Here is a 20077-nt window from a genome sequence, read left to right as displayed (position 1 = left end):
ACACTAAATATATCACTGAAACACTGTGTAGATTTACATAATTGGGAGAAATTGACTGATTTAAGATCCAATTTTAAGATCCATATTTAAGAAAAAAAAAATTGGCTTAGATTTACACACACCACAGTATAGAACATCTATTCTTTAGGCCTATATTGTCTACAGAAAATAATTAATTTTTATAAAAAAAAAAATTGTAAATTAAAAAATATTAAAAATATTTTATATAATATATATATATATATATATATATAAAGAACAAAAAGTATGTTATACTATATATATATAGTATAACATACTTTTTTTCTTTTTTATTTAGTATTAATGTCTTTTTATTAACATACTTCGTTTCTTATTTTTTATGTATAACTAATTATATTTTCAAAAAATATTTAATAATATTAATAACATTATTATTATTATATTGTGAATTATTTTCTACAGTAGAACAATAATATTGTTATTATTATTTAATAAGAATAATGTGAATTATTTCTACAGTAGAACATATTATTTTTTTCTTACATATTTATTATTTACTATCCTTATTTTTTTATTATTAATATTTTTTAAATAAATGTATTATCATCATTATTATTTTGTTTCCTTTTTTCATTTTTATTTATTCATTATTTATAATTATATTTTCTGTAATATTTAATATTATTATTATTATTATTATTATTATTATTGTATGAATCATTTTTCACAGTAGAACATTATTTATATTTTTTTATATTAATAATATTTTAAAATAACATTTATTGTTATTATTATTACGTTAGTTCTGTGACGGACTCATGGCTGATCATATTTATTGTGAGACTAAATTGAATATTTGATCAAATTAAATTGTCACACTAAATAAATTAAAATGCTGACAAGCTACAGCATACAAATGTATAAATTTTGCCTTTGTTCTATTTATTTATTTATTTATATGTCCATATTATTTTCCTCTAAAGAGTCTGACGGGACAGTCTGTTCTCTGTAAACTGCTGATTTATTTAATTATCTGAATTACAATGGTGTGATCAGCAATATACACAAACAAAGAAACATTCAACTATTGTAAGTGTAAAGTCCTAAAATATCTCTTATGACTCTCCTGGCTGAAAAACATTTATATTTTTGTTTAAACCACATTAAGCTGGTGTATAACATCCTTTAGGGGATAAAACAACTATTTGCGGGGAATAATGAAGGCAGGCTTTCTGGCCTTTGGGACGGAGTTTAGCCCAGCAGTAAAATTAAAAGTATAAGTCAAAGGTTCCATAATAACATCAGCAGCAATTTTCACTGAACTTGTTTTTGTTTTGTTGGTCAGGGAATTTTGTTAAGGCCTTTCAGATAAGCATTTTCACAGCTGAAGAACATTCTAGTATCAGTGTTTCCAAGCAAAAAGACATTGCACATTTTCTTATCGCTAGACAGAGTCACATTCAGCATTATTCCCATGAGACACAATTGAGAATCCAGGTCTGTGCAGATCCATGAACCAGCTAGAACGGAGCGACACGACATTCATGTTTATCATGGGTCACCTCCTGTTTCCTGCATTCAGAAGGAAATGAATGTACCTGGCTTTTCTTTCTGTTTTCTCCGTCTTCCTCTTTGATGGCGGCGATACACACGTTTCACATAAAGCTTGTATCAGAGGATGGAGCTGATAGAGGGCAGGAGAAGGTGTATTTAAGTGTTCACACTGCCTGTGAGCCGTCTGATTAGGCGCCGTCATGCTGAGACATCCACAGAATCTGTATTCATTTGGTCATGCACCTGCCATCTAAAGCAAAGAGAGAGGAGATTTTGAAAAGCTCAATGACACTGGAGAAACGGGCGTGATGGGGAGCGAGGGAGGAAGGGAGGGAATCTTACAGACAGGTGAGAGGAAGATGTTCCTTTTTCTTGGTTCAAAATAGCTGACTACCACAATACTCTTTTTATCCTGCTGTATAGAACATGTCTACTGTGTATATTATGCATGTATGCATATTCTGAATACCTGAATGACCTATATAGTACACCCTGCAAAATTGCAGTGAACAACAGAATATATTGAGGTACTGTATATCCCATAATGCAACATGCTTGACTCAACCTTCCATTTCCAGTAAGACTAATGAACTAAAAGTAATGCCAATCAGGAGTTTTCTTATTATTGACTTATATGATCAGATGTTTTTTATATTTTTTTAAGTTGAATTATAAATTAAAAGTTGTTTGCATTTTTTACAAGTTATCCAAGATTCTACTCATTTTTTAAAGTCAGTAATTCAAGTTGAAATTACTTAAACATAAAAGTTGATTGTACTTAAAAATGTAAGGCAGCAACTTTTTTTTTGGGGGGGGGGGGGGGGGGGGGTGAATTCGTGAACTAAATGTATTAATCACATGAGAAAATTTCCAGGTCACAGGTCACTCAAAAATCAGAGAGAGAAAAACATGATTTTTTTATAATTATATAAAGAAAATTAAGCATGTTTTTAGGACCATTTTTTGCTTTCAGAATTAATCACCTTTTCCCTCTAAATTTCCATCACTGTAATTCATGCAGATATTCCATTCTCAATCATGGTTTGCATAACTAAGTCATTTTAATAAAATGAAAAATAAAAGTTTATCATAAAACAATTTTAAATATATATATAAATAAATTCCCAATTGAAACCACAAATACTACCATGTTCCATTAGAATTTAATTCCATATTCCATGAGTTTAAATACTATAAATACTGTGTTATTTATTTATTTAGGGTTTAATTGCCATTACAATAATGCTATAAATAATAATAATAAAAAAATATTTCTTATTTCTTCATGTGATTTTTTTTGGTTAACTGTGGTTTATGCATATATTATGATTATTATATTTTGTCATATATTATTTTATATACAGTATATATATATATATATATATATATATATATATATATATATATATATATATATATATATATATATATATATATATATATAGATAGATAGATATATATATATATATATATATATATATATATATATATATATATAGATAGATATATATACAGTGTGGAGTAAGCAGTCCGTTCCAAACAGTAGGAGAGAGAGAATACAGGAACATAGAGGCAGTACATGTGACGGGGTGGGCGGCACCAAAACAGGAAGTGGATTGCACGACTCATAGTCAGAACTGGGTGATGTTAAGGTCATTGTCTCCCATCCCCTATACATGGGCAGTAGAGATCTATCAGGAAGACACTGTTCAATAAAAGCACACTAGAGTCTCGTCTGCCTGGGTGTCTAACAAATGAGGGGTCTGGCCCTGTGTGGTCCCTCCTGGCCCTCAGCTCTCCTCTGTCTGATAGTTTATCTTCCTTCTGTCCATCTCTCTGTCCCCTCAACTCCCCCGTGGCCTCTACTCCTGTTTGCCTATCTCTACACCCTTCTACAGCACTCGTCTCAGCTTTTCTCTCTTACTAAAATGTGATAGGCAGTTTACCGGCAGGATTCCATTTTGACAACGCACCCCATATAGAGACACCTTTCCACCAGAGTTCTGCATCTGTATCTGCACAAAAGGCAGGCAGACCGGAGAAATTAGTTCTGCTACGGCCGTTAAAACCTGCTGGTCTCAAACTGAGAATGGCTAATTGCTAATGCTAACTATTTCCGAAACATAGTGTGATTGCTATGAATCATGTAACTCTAAAGAAACTTGTGATATCAAGAATCGTAAAACACATTTTGTGATTTTAGTCTGAATAAAATAGGTTCTCTGGACAGTTTCAAATTTTTTGTTCTTCTATTTTTGTTCGGAAGCAGGAAAAACAGGAAGCTGTTTAATGTTAATGCAGCCTAATGAAAAATGAACATTATAGGAAATGTAGTTTGGTAATGTCTTTTATAAACCAGCTATATATGAGTTATGTCTGTCAAGCTAGAAACTAAATGGTACCGTAAAAATGTACAACTTGTTTACAACTTGTTACAAATCTATAATTGAAAAGAAAGTTACAGGTTTCGCAGTGGTATTAACTTAAAAGTTGCGATATAACATACAGCCCAGGCTGCAAAATGATATTATGTTGCTTCTTGTACATTTCGCGACGCTTTCAAAGATTGAGCAAGATTGAGTCATGTCCTTTTGATAAAAAAGGATAAAAATGAAATGTATGTGTTGATTAAACATTCACAATAAGATCAATGACATGCATTTCAAAAATAGATTGGGTGAATTTCCATTTCATGCCGACTTGGTGGAGCTCATGTGCGTTCAGCTCCTAAATATGATCATTCTGACATGACCTAAACACGCCAAAAGACTGCAATGCACTTTTTGTGGGTGGGTTTTGTAGTCAGTTACATTATTGCTCATCTCTCAAGTCAGATTTCCATTTCAACAATCAATCAGCCTCTCTCTCTCTCTCTCTCTCTCTCTCTCTCTCTCTCTCTCTCTCTCTCTCTCTCTCTCTCTCTCTCTCTCTCTCTCTCTCTCTCTCTATCTCTCTCTCTCTCTCTCTCTCTCTCTCTCTCTCTCTCTCTCTCTCTCTCGATCTCTCTCGATCAGGGTCATTAGCATTCCACAGGAATCAAACACCTGCCAGCCATGTGAAGCCTCACTGCGGTGAGCACAATCAGCCAAATGTTTTCCTTGTGCGATGAATGTGTGTGGCTGTCACCATTCCAGTTGATATATGTGTTCTTTGCTCTCTTTCTCTCTTGCTCCCTCCCATCCTCCGGTTCCTCCATTCCTCTATCTAAGATTCACCAGAGGGGGTCTCTGAGGGTAAAATACCGCATAGAGGCTTCAGGTGCACCTGAGCGATACCGCACTCTGATTTACTGTCACAGATCTTGCGTCACTTTACAAAAACGCTCCAGGAGTTGTAGGAATATTGGCAGCCCAAACATATGGCCATATTTCATTTTTACATTTAGGACACAAGCTGGTCAGTTGCCAATTGCGATATGCTCAAGACGTCGCAGGGTCACTACAAGGTTACATGCGACGCAGACCTCCAGTCCCCTAGGGGTGCCAGTTGACATAATGGACTAGAATGAAACCGCGATACCCGTAGGCAGAATTTTAAAGCAATGCTGTGACTCATATGATGGAGAGATGTGCGCTCATGCTAGCAGCTAGTCACTTGGGACAGCGATTGTTTTGTCTTTCTTTTTTTTCTTCGGTTGGATTTTTATTAGCACAATTTTATTAATTTAAAATTAGATTTCGTCAGATTTACTTCAAATTAATAATACATGACACAATATTGACTGCTTTGATTTGATTGTCTAATTGATTATGTTCAGAGATAATTATGTCCGAGAAAGTTATAAGCTATGAGGATCCTTTGAGTCTCAGAGCGTTGCAGTACTGTGTCCTTACCAGGGGAACCAGGAGTGTGAAACATTTCAGCAGTGCCGGTACTGTGTGTAAGCCTTTGTAAGAAAGTGTATTGAGCTGCACTTCTATTCTTCACAATCTTATTTTTGCTAAAATCTAAATAATAAATAGCGTCTGCCATCATAGTAGCAAAGAATCGTTTTTTTCTCCTTTGTATCTGAACAGCTAAAGGTTGGTTCTTATTATAAAGAGGTTTCAGTCTTGTGCTACTGTCCTTTATCCTGCTAGTGTGTGTGTGTGTGTGTGTGTGTGTGTGTGTGTGTGTGTGTGTGTGTGTGTGTGTGTGTGTGTGTGTGTGTGTGTGTGTGTGTGTCTGACTGATTTATGTTTGCGGAGATTTGGTCACTATTTGCTTCTTCATCTGTCCCTTCAGGACGAAGTGGCTGTACTGTCCTTCCCCTCCAGCTCCACGGGCGTTTATACAGCTATAAACAAAATGCACATCGAATGTTGTGACTATGGCCTACTTTGTTAAGGAACATAAAGATGACTGACTGCCTTTATGTTCCAGCCGGTTTTTCATTGTTTGGCCCGACTGCAGAGGTGCTGGCAGGGGATATCAATGCTTCCTGTACCGAGACTCTGTTTTGTTGACTAGCACAGGTGCTAACGTTGTTTTATGACATAGGGAGCTAATCATGCCATTGTTGATTTGTGCTGGAAGAAAACGGTATACTGTGACAAGCTGTGAGGGAAAAAATGATTAAAATAGGCACATAAAAGCATCAGAACTGAGGCTTAGCGGTTAGCATGTAGTTAAACATGCAAATTCAAGTCTGGTTGAAGTAAGAATTGTAAGTCTGAAAAGAAATAGCACTAGTTTCCTCAACAAATGGCACAATGTGAGGTATTATTAGTGTTCGTTGCACTCCCTAAAATCTCTAAACCGGAGTATGGGCAATAATAAATGTAGCTAATGTTCAAGGAAAGTGTATTAGATATGCATATTAGAAGATGCGGCGAGTCTTTAGTACACCTGAGGCTCCAGGAGCTGCTGTGCTATTAATCTGTTTCACAGAGATGAAATTGTGATAACTAGTAAGCTGCTGTTTTCAAAGCGTTTCCACATTTCCATCTCTCATACCGAGCGAGCGAGCTGCTTATTACTTAAGGAGGCACTCTATGAAAAATTTCTCCTCATAATCGTTCCATTTTTCCTCTGCGCTTGTCACTGTAGTGGGCCGTCCTCACTGAAGAGGAAATAAGCAGCAAATGAGGTCTATTAGGCACTTTCTGTACGGTGCACTTTAGTTACATAAAAAAAAGCATAAGAGGCTTAAGTCCCATGTTTTTTTTGTTTTCGAGAGATATTAGATCACTTAAAAATAACCTTGCGTGAACGGTGCTTTTAAACGCATCAAATGTCTGTAAAATAGTTTAATATACTAAACAGACTTTCTCAACTGTATTAGACGATTTAGATATTCTACTGAATTTAAATTCAGTTAATTGTTAATTTATGAATGTATTACTATAAAAATAACAATAACAAATGTAATATTTGCCACAATTCATAGCATAACACAACCAAATTATATAATAAAATCTATCTATCTATCTATCTGTCTGTCTGTCTGTGTCTGTCTGTCTGTCTGTCTGTCTGTCTGTCTGTCTGTCTATCTATCTATCTATCTATCTATCTATCTATCTATCTATCTATCTATCTATCTATCTATCTATCTATCTATCTATCTATCTATCTATCTATCTATCTATCTATCTGTCTGTCTGTCTGTCTGTCTGTCTGTCTGTCTGTCTGTCTGTCTGTCTGTCTGTCTGTCTGTCTGTCTGTCTGTCTGTCTGGATGGATGGATGGATGGATGGATGGATGGATGGATGGATGGATGGATGGATAGATAGATAGATAACCTCAGGGAAGAAAATCAAATGTTGTTCCTAATTCATGTCAAGTCCAATAAAAATAAATCCTATAATAAAATAAAAATCCTTTCAGTTTGAAGGTCCTACGTGTTTACGGCTCTTTGAGACACGCCTCATTTTTCACACCCAACGTTTCTTTATGTTTGAGGATATTTTGTGTAAATAACTGTTGAGTCCAGACATGCTTACTGAGACACAACTGAAGAAGGTTTTCGGAGAGAAAAGTGGCGAGATGAAGACTGCATTGTTGTTGTCTGCCTTGCAGGCAATCAGAACACCGGGGAGCCGATTCACTGTGTTCATATTCTCTGTTTACCCAACAAAAGAGTTTTGTCATTGCCGCTGACACCAAGGGGCACCACAGATATATCTGGGCAATTCACAGATCAGGAAAACAAGAAAAGCAACTGACTTCAGGCCATTACAGTGGTTTGCACAGGAATGAGCAGGAGGGACAGTGCAATTACGGCCATAGGAATTGGCTTGAGTGTTTTTATATGGCTGATTTTCCAGCTCTACCACTTCCAATCAGGCTCATATGCTAAGGAAAGTATAAATCATCCTCTTTGCCCATGTCTGTACCCCTCTCTCTCTCTCTCTCTGTCTCTCCCTCTCGAACGAGGTGGTTTGATGTCAAGGAGACACTTCAATGCACATTGGTGAGATCAGAGGAAGTAATGTGAGTAATTTATTCGTGCTGGTCTTCCATGGTTGCTTTGCATTGCAATCAGCGCACAATTGCCATAAGAGAGAATTGGGCATGGATAGTGCCTGTTTTATCTTTTATAGCTATCTGAGATACACTGCTTAGTGGACTTTCAACATCAAAGGAAGCCACGTCAACTCCAGGCAAATGGCATTCAGACAGCTAGGGTTCAGATGCCTTTATAAACAGGATCAATCGTCCCCGTCACCTTTTGCGCAGAATCAGTCCCAGCAGGTGTGTGTGTGTGTTTAAAAGTGTAAGTTTGAAAAAAGAGCAGAGCGATTGAGATCAGTTTTGATATACCCGTCTCTAACTGCGTGCAGTGTGATTCTCAGTCATGATAAACCGTGTTTCCTTCTGGATTTGTCACGATAACCAATGTTTAGCTATCTATGCGTTTTGCATGTGTAAACACTCCAAAATTAATCTGTGATCATATCAGAAACGTGAGTAAGAAGATAAACCTGATTTATATTGTTTTTGCCCTGTTCCAAAACCCAATCGCAAAATGTAATTCTGCTCAGAACACTTTTGTATTTTGTTTACTTGGGTTGTTGATTATTATTATTATTTTTTTATATATAAATTTCAAATATAAAGTAAAATGTTACACTTTGTCATAGTTTGAAAATTAAGAAATTAAGCTGGATAAATAATAATAATAATAATAATAATAATAATAATAATAATAATAATAATAATAATAATAATAATAATAATAATAATAATAATAATAATAATGTATTTTATATATATATAATGATAATGGGAAATGATAATGATAATAATAATTTGGAATATATATATATATATTAAAGTGTATATTTATTATATAAAATAATATTACATAATAATTATTATAATATAATATTGCAATACATCTGTAATAAATTATTATTATTATTATTATTATTATTAATGTATTACAATTATTAAAACTATCATTAATATATCAATACAAAATGTATTAAATAAAATTAATAACAACAATTGTATAATATATAATAAAATAAAATATAATTAATTAAAAATGTAATTTAATTATTAATAATTATTAATACTTTAATAATAATATTGTATTAAATTGTCGTCATATATAAAATATCAGTGCATATATTCAATAATAATAAAAATTATAATAAAAATAGGACTATTGTATTATTATTAACATTGCTATTGGATACATTATTATTATTACTATTATTACTATAATTATTTATAAATTTAATGTGGTTTCAAATCAGTTATTTGTGGTTAGGATGGTTCCATACGTTCCAGAAACCGTTCCGTTTTGATGAGTCCCTCTTGCCTCATTTAGATGATAGACAGCTCCACTATTATCATACTTCGGAAAAATCATTGCGATGACAAAAAGTGAGTTCAATGTAATTTTGGGTTACAATACACACGTCTATCATGCAGTACTGTCACTCATATGGCACAAATTGTGTGAAGTTGCTGTGCTACATACAGCAAGGGGATAATTTGTGTACGAGGTTTGCATGTGTAATGCATGTCCTCGTGCAGGATTACTGCAGTTATTTTCAGCACTAATTAACAACTGTGTGAGAACTTCTTGTAAGTGGAATTCTGTATGATAATCAGCCGAGAAAAGGGAAGCACATCATCTGCGCTTAAAAAACAAGAGAAGCCAAGCATTTTTTTACACATGGCTGCAGGTATTCATAATGATTTAAATTGTTTACATCCATAAATAAAAAGTCTGTCGTTATTTTCTCATGTCGTTTCAAACCTGTATCTTTTAATTATTGTTTTTTTAAGTCAAGCACAAAAATAAATGTTTAGGAGAATGTCTAGGCTGCTCTTTTGCATATAATAAATATCAATGGAAATGGGGGCTCTCTTCTGCATTTAAAAGGTGAGGAACACACCAAAATGTAACATTATTTCTTTAATATTATCCTTACAGCCGTCATTAGCAGTCTAATTTCAGGCACTTCCAGTTACTTTCTAGCCCCTCCCACCCCATAGAAACTGTCTTTACGGAGGTTTTGTTGGTTCTCCTCCTCCCATCTCACAATCTTATTAAACTGACTTTGTTCTTCCGATGCATAAATAGAAGAAAAGATCAAATAACGTCTCCTTGTAGGCACTAAATAATATTGGCCTTGAGGCTTTCATTGTACGGGAAGAAGGAATAAAAACGTAATTCATCACTGAAATGTGTTTTTTTTAAGCGTTTTATGTAGTGCTCAGTCCCAGCAGAGAGCTCAAAGTACACTTATAGCAGCTTAATGATACATGCGCTTATTTTATATATGTATTTTTGTTATTTTTATGATTTCTGAAAATGTATCCTTTGGGATATAGTGATAATAATAATTACATTTTTTGTCTTTTTTGTCAGACAGAGAATGATGATGAAACTTATGGATAAAACACAGTTGTCTTGGTCAATAGAGATGATGAAAAAAAGGAGGAAGCTACCCATTTTCTGTTCGGCCACCTAAATTGTTTCCAGCACCTTATTGATGGAGTTTCTAACTCAAAATGCCAAAAGGCAACAGCGAGTGAATGCGATCTTCAATTCATCGTGCCAGCTGTATAATAGGATTTTGAAAGTGCCATTTGATATGCTTTATGTATTTATTTTGAAGCGCATTAACAGCTGCGTCTGACCTTGCGCATCTCTAAGTATAACCCGAAGATACCAAAGAGGGATTTTAAGGAGTGCTTTTAGTTTTAGGCTTAATATGTAATATTACTAATGCACGTAGGAGAAAAACTGAGCTAATGAAAAACATCTATTAATTTTGAGGATAAAATGAATGGATGACTTGAACCATTGAATAATAATGATATGAATAATAATAATAATAGTAATGACCATATTACTATTATCAGGGTGTTGGTTTAAAAGAACAGGAGTACTCGTGTTAGTTCTTTTTTCACCTTGCTAAGACTTTTGGTATTTACAACGATTATTTGAATGGTTCTTTTGGGGCTTTTAGACTTTCCAATTAAAGAAAAAAAAAGTATTTTAATGACCCAATTAGCTGCAGGGGTCATTTGACACTGAACGTCTCCTCCTGTCTTAAAGGCTAAAACTAATTAAGATTTCTTTTCCCCAAGATTTCCACTTAAATATGTCACTGCAGACCACTGTTATTGTCTCAAAATAATCTCAATTTATAGCCAGAAATGCGATTGTGGCTGCTCATTACATTTGGATTTCTGATTGAAGTTCACAAAGAGCAGAATAAGATCAGATAAAAGTCTTTTTCATTTTGCAGTTCAACTAAATTCCAAATGAAACCTTAATGATGACTTGTATGCTTCCTAATAAAAGAGTCATTCAAATTAGTGAAACATTTGGTAGATATTTCAAAATATTCAGCTCATTTATATATTTGTTTACTTGTTTTTCCTTTAGTATGGCTTACTTTACCGACTGTCTTCCTGTCATGATACCTTCCAAAGGAGGGGAAAATCCTTGAGGGGAAAAACAATTCCAATGCATATTCTACATGTTTTTTCATAATAATTTTCTTGTCAACTTTCTCATGAGTTTTTGTGTCTCTAACACTGAAGCTGCTATGCTTATTTGTAACATTAACCTTTCTTTGAGTACTATGACCTACTCAAATATCAATTAACAATAATAACTGTCTCTTTCTGTCTATATCCAGTTCACTCATTGACCTTGTGTCAAGATGTCTGACCTTATGAACTAAATAGCCCTGTGAATCTTCAGTTCGACCCTGAAACTCTCTAAGAAAAAGCCTTGAATGACACCCTGAGTGTTTCTGTATGCTCTCACAATATATCATGTTGTCGAACATTCAAAGCATTCAAATGTCAGCTCACTTTGTTCAGAGCTCAACAGTCTGGTATATTAAAGCATCACTATGTAGCTTTTCAACCTTCATAATATATTTCCAAGACCCTAGAGATGGTACATCGACTTACAATAGGTTGAATGACACGTCTGCCATAGCCTGACAGTGACAACGTTTACATGTAGCCAATTTTCGGGTTATGGTCGGGTTAAGGTCAATATTCGGGTTTCTGAAACATTAGGAATAACCCGTTTACATACGTGAGCAGAGAGAGTTACTCCTGTATACATTGAATTGCAACATCTCAATGTAAACGGCGACGCACGGTTAGCGTCTGGACGTACGGACAACCTTAAAACGCAATATGCGTAATTTCCGATTCTTCTTCCTGTATCCAAAGACATCAACAACAGCAGCAGCATGCGGATAATGAATAGTTCGGGGCAGATAGCGATCGCCTTTGTTTGCGCTTTGGTGCTGGTACTGACCTCGCTCCAAATGTATGCTGTGCTGCATCTCGCCATGTTTACTTCGGTATATTGCACGCGGGTTTTTGTATGCGCCGAGAAGTTCCTCTACTCAAAAGACCAAGATTCCTTGCGAATAGAACATGCGCAGAACACAAATCATTATGGGGATAGAAAAGGGGTACCCCAGGTATCAAAGGTTTGTTTTTTTACCCCAGGTTTTTAAAATCCGGGATATGAGCATATTCGGGTTTTTGCCGGTGTTTAGATGGCCATGCGTGACCGGGTTATTGCTAATATCCCGGTTTTGAACGGGTTATTGGCTGCATGTAAACGTAGTCAGTGTCTGTATCGCTTTTACTGGCACTACGTAACTTCGGGGTTCGGGTAGTAACCCGAGCACAAAAGAACTACAAAAATCGCCTGCTTTACGGCATACCTCACTTCCCCCACCACACCCCACTTCCTCAAATTCTGACGTGAGAGCCCAACTAGCGTTTGTTTGCCGTCTGTATGTTGTTGTCATGGCCGAAGCAGCAACTAAAACGAAGAAAGCAAAGGTTTTGTCTGAGGAGACTAGAAAGAGAAAAAGGGAGAGTGACAAAATAAAAGGCCGGACGAGGATCAATATTGGTCTACAATAGGCTACTATAATGACGCAGGCTTGTAAACGTGAGCTACGCGATCTTTTGGCATTTGAAAAAAATAAAACCCATGAAATTATATTCATATGACATGCTGAAATATATGCCAAAATGTACCTAGGATGAAGACATTTCACACGCAACGCTGGCAGTCTGCCCAAGACGTGAGAACTCGCAAGAACTCAAGGCGGTATCGGCTTGTCAACAAATGTACGTGTATCCCATGGTGTGTAACCATGACAGATTTTATGACAGTAGTAGAAGACAATACTGTTTCCCAACTGTAGGGGGACCCCGAGAGCAAAAACTGCATAGTGCTGCTTTAAATATTTATACAACAACTTAAATACAAATTTAAAGATATACAACATTGTTTGTATTTAAACATTAAATAAATAAGGTTTATTTAATGTTTTTTTTTATTTTTATTTATTTATCAGGAACAATGATGGAAGATATGATGCAAAAATTGATAACATAAATGCAGCAATGACCCTATTGGGAAATAGGCACCTGTCAGGCCTTCTTTATTGTCTAGGCCTGTCACTTATTTATTGCCAGCTTAGAGGTCCAAACTGAATGTGGGCGTATGTTTGTTGACGCCACTAAATGAGCTAATGATGGGACTTTGGGAAACTTGGGGAGTCAGTATTTATCGTGGCCCGGGGCCACGGCAGCTGAGGGTTCTGGGGTTGAATCAGGTCGAGGCGGTTAATGTGTGGCCAAATGACAGAGAAGAGCTCAGAGGCCAGTCGCAGCTCTAAGAGATAACGTTTATTCTGACAAATGAGCCTGCCCGCTTTTCCCTCTCAGACGTATTACGCTGCATTCATTTTCCATTAAGCAACCAATGTCATTTTGTGTGATGGCTCTCTTTTTCTCTCTGCAGGACCCGTGGCTGTGATCAGCGGTGAAGAAGACTCCGCCAGCCCCCTCCATCACGTCAATCATGGCATCATAACCCCGTGTACCCTGGACGCTGGGCCAGACGCTGTGGTGATCGGTATGACCCGTATCCCAGTGATCGAGAACCCACAGTATTTCCGGCACGGGCACAACTGCAACAAGCCCACCACTTGTGAGTACCAAATGGACACCAGTCTATTTTTTGTGAGTACTTGTGAGTACCAAATGGGCACCAAGATGTTTTTTAATGCTAAAAATGTTTTTAATTTTTTGATTGCAGTTCTTTTTCATGAGTATGCATTCTTGCAGTACTAGCAGTGTACTTTGATTTCCAAACAAATGAGTCTTGAGAGACAGTTCGAAAGTGAAATTAAAGTGAATTACTGGTTACTGAATTATTCAGATTCACTTTCTGAACCGCAAGTCATTCATTTCGTCATGTTTGACTTGCATTTAAACAAGAATGGTTACTGTGTTCTGTTAAGGTCTGTTCATACCGTTAACAAATATAATGATAACGGTAACACTTTATTATAAGGTTCATTAGTTAATGTATTAAATAACATGAACTAACAATGAGCAATAAATGTGTTACAATATTTATTTTTCTTTGTTAATGTCAAAAAAAAAAAATACAGTTGTTCATTGTTTGTTCAAGTTAGTTCACAGTGCATTAACTAAAGTTAACAAATACAACCTTTGAATTTAATAACGTATTAGTAAATGTTGAAATTAATATTAACTAAGATTAATAAATGCTGAAGGATTATTGTTCATTCTTAGTGCATGCTAACTTAGGTAGTTAACAAATGTTAACTATTTAAACTAATTGTAAACTGTTACCATGATAACAATATTAGCGCCCACACCAACATGCGATAGCTTTCTGTTTATCATAATCACACACTGAAGTTTTGTCATCTGCTGATTTAAATGCCTGGTCTCTTTAAAGTCGGATGGATTCTGATTGGTTGTCAATTTTTTATCCTTCATCAGCTGGAAAATGTTTATTTTGAAAGTGTTTTTAGTGTTATATTGTATCATTATCGTTGTTGTTGTTGTGGTGATGACTTTTAAAACAATATATTTATCTTTATCGTTATAGTTAATGTTCTTGGAAAGAATCAGTGAATCAATTAATTGGTGAATTAGAAAATTGATGAATCATGAATTGAATCATGAATCATATCAATCATGGATCACTGTAATGTTGCCATTTCTGTTTTTAAAATTTGAATACACATTATTTCACTGCATACTCACGATTCCCATTCCTGCTGCCTACCAATAGACATTTTTTTTTTTAATCCGACTTTGTTCCACACAGAAGGTGGCAGACATTCCCAAGCTCCTCATTGCCCCCTTGAGTACCATTCCAAACAGAACTGATTCAATTAAAGTCTGAAGACTGCTGCCATTTTTAAAGCTGATGAAAGCATACTTATTACAGTGATTGACACCGACATTGACTGTGAATTGTGGTGTTTCTGTCCTTGCCTAAATTTTTAGTGTGCTCAGGGAGTGCGTAAATCTTAGCAAGACTCATCATATTTTCATCATATTCATATATCCAGAGTAGATTGAACTCTGGTTTAAATGTAGGTTGGCTGCAAATTCCCTCATGTCCCTAACAGATTGAATTCTAGACAAAAGCATATGCTTGAGAAAGAAAATGTGAAGTAGGAAACGAGGGTGTGAAATTGAGTCGATAACTTCACATTTAAGAAGAATTTGTGTGCGTTCTCAAAGGGGTTTCAGCCACATAAAGGAAGTGAATGTTTAGTTGAGTATTTTTAACTATGTAATGCTCATTTGAAAAATAAAGTTACTGTATCAATATATATATATATATATATATATATATATATATATATATATATATATATATATATATATATATATATGTATATATATATATATATATATATATATATATATATATAAAATTTTTTCCTAAAGCTTATCAATTATAGTTCCCTTTCAAGGGAACTTCGAGCTGCGTCAAACGCTGCGGGAACGCCCCTGCGTTGTGCGTCATGAAGCACGTATGGAATCAGCCCAATGGAGAGATGAAACGTCATAGGCGGGTGACGTCATCGACCAGGAAACTATAAAGCACCCCAAAAACACAAGCGCATTAGCTTCTGTGCTTTCAGTCGCGCTACATGTGAATCTGTCCCTGTGTGATATTGTCTGTCTTACATACCCTGCACCACACAAACAATTTATCCCTATATATATATATATTGAGAGATTATGGCGGACGAACAGCAGTTTAGAAAGTGTGTTCCTCCCTGCTCGCGTTATTTAACGAGCGGGGATACACATGATCTTTGTGTTGTTTGTTTGGGAGTTCAGCATGCCCAGTTTGCTCTCGAGGGAGCAGACTGTGAGCATTGCGAGCGTTTGCCGTTAAGGACGCTCCGCTCCCGCCGGTCGCTCTTTGAGGAGAGCGGTTCGGTGCGCGCTCCCCGCGGTTCGGGTCCCGCTTCTGCCGAGGCAGAGCGGCGGCGCTTATCGTGGGGATCGCAGATGGATCTCACAGCGGGGTTTGAGACGGGCTCTGCCTTATCTCTCCCTTCACCTGTGAGATCCAGTGCCTCAGTCCCGGGTTCGGAAGCACGCGCTGCGGTTTCTTCCGCTCGGGCTGAGGCACCAATGCTATCCAGTTCTGAGGAACTTGATGTTGTTAGTGTTGAGGGAGATGTGGAGGATTCGCCACCCCACACTCCTGAGAGTGATGAGCTTATGGAGGTGTTAACAAGAGCTGTTGAAAAACTTAATATTGAATGGCCAGTGACTAGACAGGAGTCTGTTTCTAAATCAAAGTTGGATGAGAGATTTTTGCCGTCACGTGTGCAGCCTCCACGCCGGTGCCTGCCGTTTTTCCATGATCTCCACACCGAGGTGTCGAAATCATGGAGAAAACCGGTGTCATATAGAGTGTTTAGTCCCCAGACTTCAACATACGCTAATATTATGGGAGCCAAGGCTCATGGTTATGGTGCGTTGCCTCGTGTGGAAGAGACGCTTGCGAGCCATCTCTCCCCCGAAGCAGCATCATCTTTTAAGGCACCGGCATTACCCACCAAGCCTTTAAGAAACACTTCGGCTTTGGTGGGTAAAGCATATTCGGCAGCAGGTCAGGCTGCGTCATGTCTGCATACTATGTCAATCTTGCAGGCATACCAGGCTGATCTGCTAAGGGACATGAGTGAGAGTGAGGAGGTCAGTACTGACGTAGTTCGCGAACTGCGTCAGGCTGCTGATTTATCCCTGCGTGCCACCAGAGAATCGGCCAAATTAATGGGTCGTTCTATGGCAGCTCTGGTGGCCGCAGAAAGACATTTGTGGTTAAATCAGACTAATATTAAAGAGAGAGAAAAAGCTTTTCTTTTAGATGCTCCTCTTTCTCCCATGGGGTTGTTTGGTGATGCTGTGAATTCAGTTATCGATAAATTCCAAGAAGAAAAGAAACAAACTGCAGCTTTTAAAAAGTTTCTTCCCCTTAAAGTTCATGTCCCTGGGGCTGCTGGGCGGGAGCAGCCCCGGCCGTCTTCGAGCTCATCACATAGAGCGCAGCAGAGGCAGAGTGTCGCGTCTCGTGCTCCCCCTGCTGGACAGTGGGCTCAGCCGCGACACTCTCAGCCGAAGCCTTCTCCCAGTAGAACTGATCTGAGGACAGTTATATTGGCTAAGAAGGCTTCGGCTAAGAAGAAGTCCTGACGCCAAGCCGTTCAGGATGCTGAGGGTGGTCCCCACCGAGGCGGAAAGGTGTTCACCTCTTTTTACGGTGCCCATTCCTCCTCGGTGCCCTCAGGGGCTCGTTCTGCCAACCCCGCCTTTATGCCGGGGCACAGACGATCCCAGCGAGCGCTTTCCCGAGGGACGCTCGCTCCCTCTGAGGAGGGTCTCAGAGCGGTCAGACCAGTTGTTCCCTGCCGGTGCGCCGTTACAGGGCGCTGCGTCTGCTGCTCAAGTTACACCAGAGGCCAGTCTCGAGAGGCTGGTACCCTTAGTAGAATTTCTGGCAGAGTGGAAAAGCCTTCCAAAAATATCTCATTGGGTCCTGCAGACAGTAGAGAAGGGTTATGCTATCCAGTTCAGGTGTCGTCCACCAAAATTCAGAGGGGTTCTGCACACAGTGGTGGGCCCCGAGCAGGCTCTGGTATTGGAACAAGAGGTGAAAACGCTCCTTCAAAAAGAGGCTATAGAACGGGTTCCTCCTCCCAGTTTGGAGTCAGGTTATTACAGCCGATATTTCATCGTTCCAAAGAAGGATGGGGGGTTGCGTCCAATTTTAGACCTGCGCATATTGAATCGCTCGGTAGGGAAGCTAAAATTCAAGATGCTCACTATCAAGCAGATCGTGTCTCAAATCAGGTCCGAGGACTGGTTTGTCACGATAGATCTGAAGGACGCATACTTCCATGTGTCCATCCTTCCACAACACAGGAAGTTCCTGAGGTTCGCCTTCGGGGGCGAGGCGTACCAGTACAGGGTTCTTCCGTTTGGCCTAGCTTTATCTCCCCGCACTTTCACGAAATGCATGGATGCAGCACTAGTGCCTCTGAGGCTTCAGGGCATTCGTATTCTCAATTACATCGACGATTGGTTGATTTTAGCTCAGACCGAGCAGATGGCGGTTCGGCATCGAGATGTCGTCCTCGCTCATATCAGAAAGTTGGGGTTGAGGCTGAACGCAAAGAAAAGTGTATTATCTCCTTCCCAGAAGACCACTTTTCTGGGTGTCGTTTGGGATTCGGTATCGATGCGGGCGCGACTCTCTCCGACCCGCATCGCTTCGATTCTCTCAGCTGTGAAACAAGTGAAGCTAGGCCAGCTACTCACTGTCAAGCAGTTTCAGAGACTGTTGGGTCTGATGGCAGCAGCGTCCAACGTTATACCTTGCGGCCTGTTGTACATGAGACCGCTACAGTGGTGGCTCAGGACCAAGGGATTCTCCCCGAGGGGAAATCCGCTCCGCACGTTCAAAGTCACGCGGCGCTGCCTTCGTGCTCTGGTCATGTGGAGAGAAACTTGGTTCCTATCCAAAGGTCCTGTGCTGGGGGCTCTTTGTCGTCGCATAACGCTAACGACGGATGCTTCCCTCACAGGGTGGGGGGCGGTCATGAGTGGTCGCCCAGCCCAAGGTCTGTGGCAGGATCATCATCTTTCGTGGCACATAAATTGTCTAGAGATGTTGGCTGTGTTTCAGGCTCTGAAACACTTCCTAACAGACCTGAGAGGCCATCATGTGTTAGTTCAATCAGACAACACGTCGGTGGTCTCTTATATAAATCATCAGGGGGGCCTGCGGTCTCGCCGGCTTTACAAGTTGGCCCGTCAGATCCTCCTGTGGTCCCAAGGGAAGCTACTATCTCTGAGAGCAATGTATCTCCCTGGGTATTTGAATGTGGTAGCAGACTCCCTGTCGAGGCAGGGGCCGAGGCCAGGGGAATGGAGACTCCACCCCGAGGTGGTGGAGCTCCTTTGGTTGAGTTTCGGTCGCGCCGAGGTGGACCTATTCGCTTCCAAGGAGACCACTCATTGTCATCGGTGGTTCTCCATCACTCTTCCAGCCCCCCTGGGGTTGGATGCTATGGTGCAGCCGTGGCCGAGGTCACGTCTGTACGCCTTTCCCCCGATTGCTCTGTTACCAGGAGTTCTGGAGAGGGTCCGCCGGGACGGGGTCAGTCTACTACTAGTAGCCCCGTTCTGGCCGGCCCGAGTATGGTTTGCGGACCTGATTTCTCTCCTGGACGGTTCTCCTTTGGAGCTCCCGGTCAGGAGGGATCTACTCTCCCAGGCGGGGGGCACGATACTTCACCCCCGCCCAGAATTGTGGAAACTGTGGGCTTGGCCTCTGAGGGGGCCCAGCTCATAGACTCCGGTCTCTCAACCGAGGTTGTTGAGACCATTCTTAACTCCAGAGCTCCATCCACGAGGAAGCTTTATGCCTTGAAGTGGAAACTTTTCACTTCTTGGTGTGGAGAACACCTGCAGGACCCAGTTAACTGCCCAGTGGGTGCAGTGCTGGAATTCCTGCAGGAGCGCTTCTCCACAGGGTTATCCCCCTCCACACTAAAGGTGTATGTGGCGGCACTAGCTGCTTACCACGTCCCTTTCAGTGGAGTTTCTCTTGGGAGACACCCGCTTATAACTCGTTTCCTCCGTGGCACTTTGAGGCTGAGGCCAGCAGTTCGTACGAGGGTGCCGACTTGGGATCTGGCCATTGTATTAGAAGGTCTTTCCCTAGCTCCTTTTGAACCTATCGAAGAAGTTC

The 20077-nt window shown here is 38.9% G+C and overlaps 1 protein-coding gene across 3 annotated transcripts in view; it reads left to right on the top strand.

The window, feature by feature from the left end:
* Positions 1-20077, top strand: part of ntrk3a (neurotrophic tyrosine kinase, receptor, type 3a) — a 222771-nt gene that overhangs the window by 143408 nt on the left and 59286 nt on the right. For all 3 annotated transcript variants that reach the window (XR_013196618.1, XM_077210425.1, XM_077210424.1), the window contains exon 12: positions 13775-13963. Coding sequence is in view for 2 of the 3 variants with exons in the window: in XM_077210425.1 (XP_077066540.1) it covers positions 13775-13963 (189 nt within the window). In the remaining variant the exon portion in view is untranslated. The remainder of the gene's footprint in view (positions 1-13774; positions 13964-20077) is intronic.

The sequence above is a fragment of the Siphateles boraxobius genome, unplaced genomic scaffold (genome assembly GCF_051911475.1).
Source record: "Siphateles boraxobius isolate OS27281-9 unplaced genomic scaffold, OSU_SipBor_1 65, whole genome shotgun sequence".
Classification (NCBI taxonomy): Eukaryota; Metazoa; Chordata; class Actinopteri; order Cypriniformes; family Leuciscidae; genus Siphateles; species Siphateles boraxobius.
Note: the sequence above shows the minus strand (reverse complement) of the source record. Positions and strands in the feature narration are given on the sequence as shown.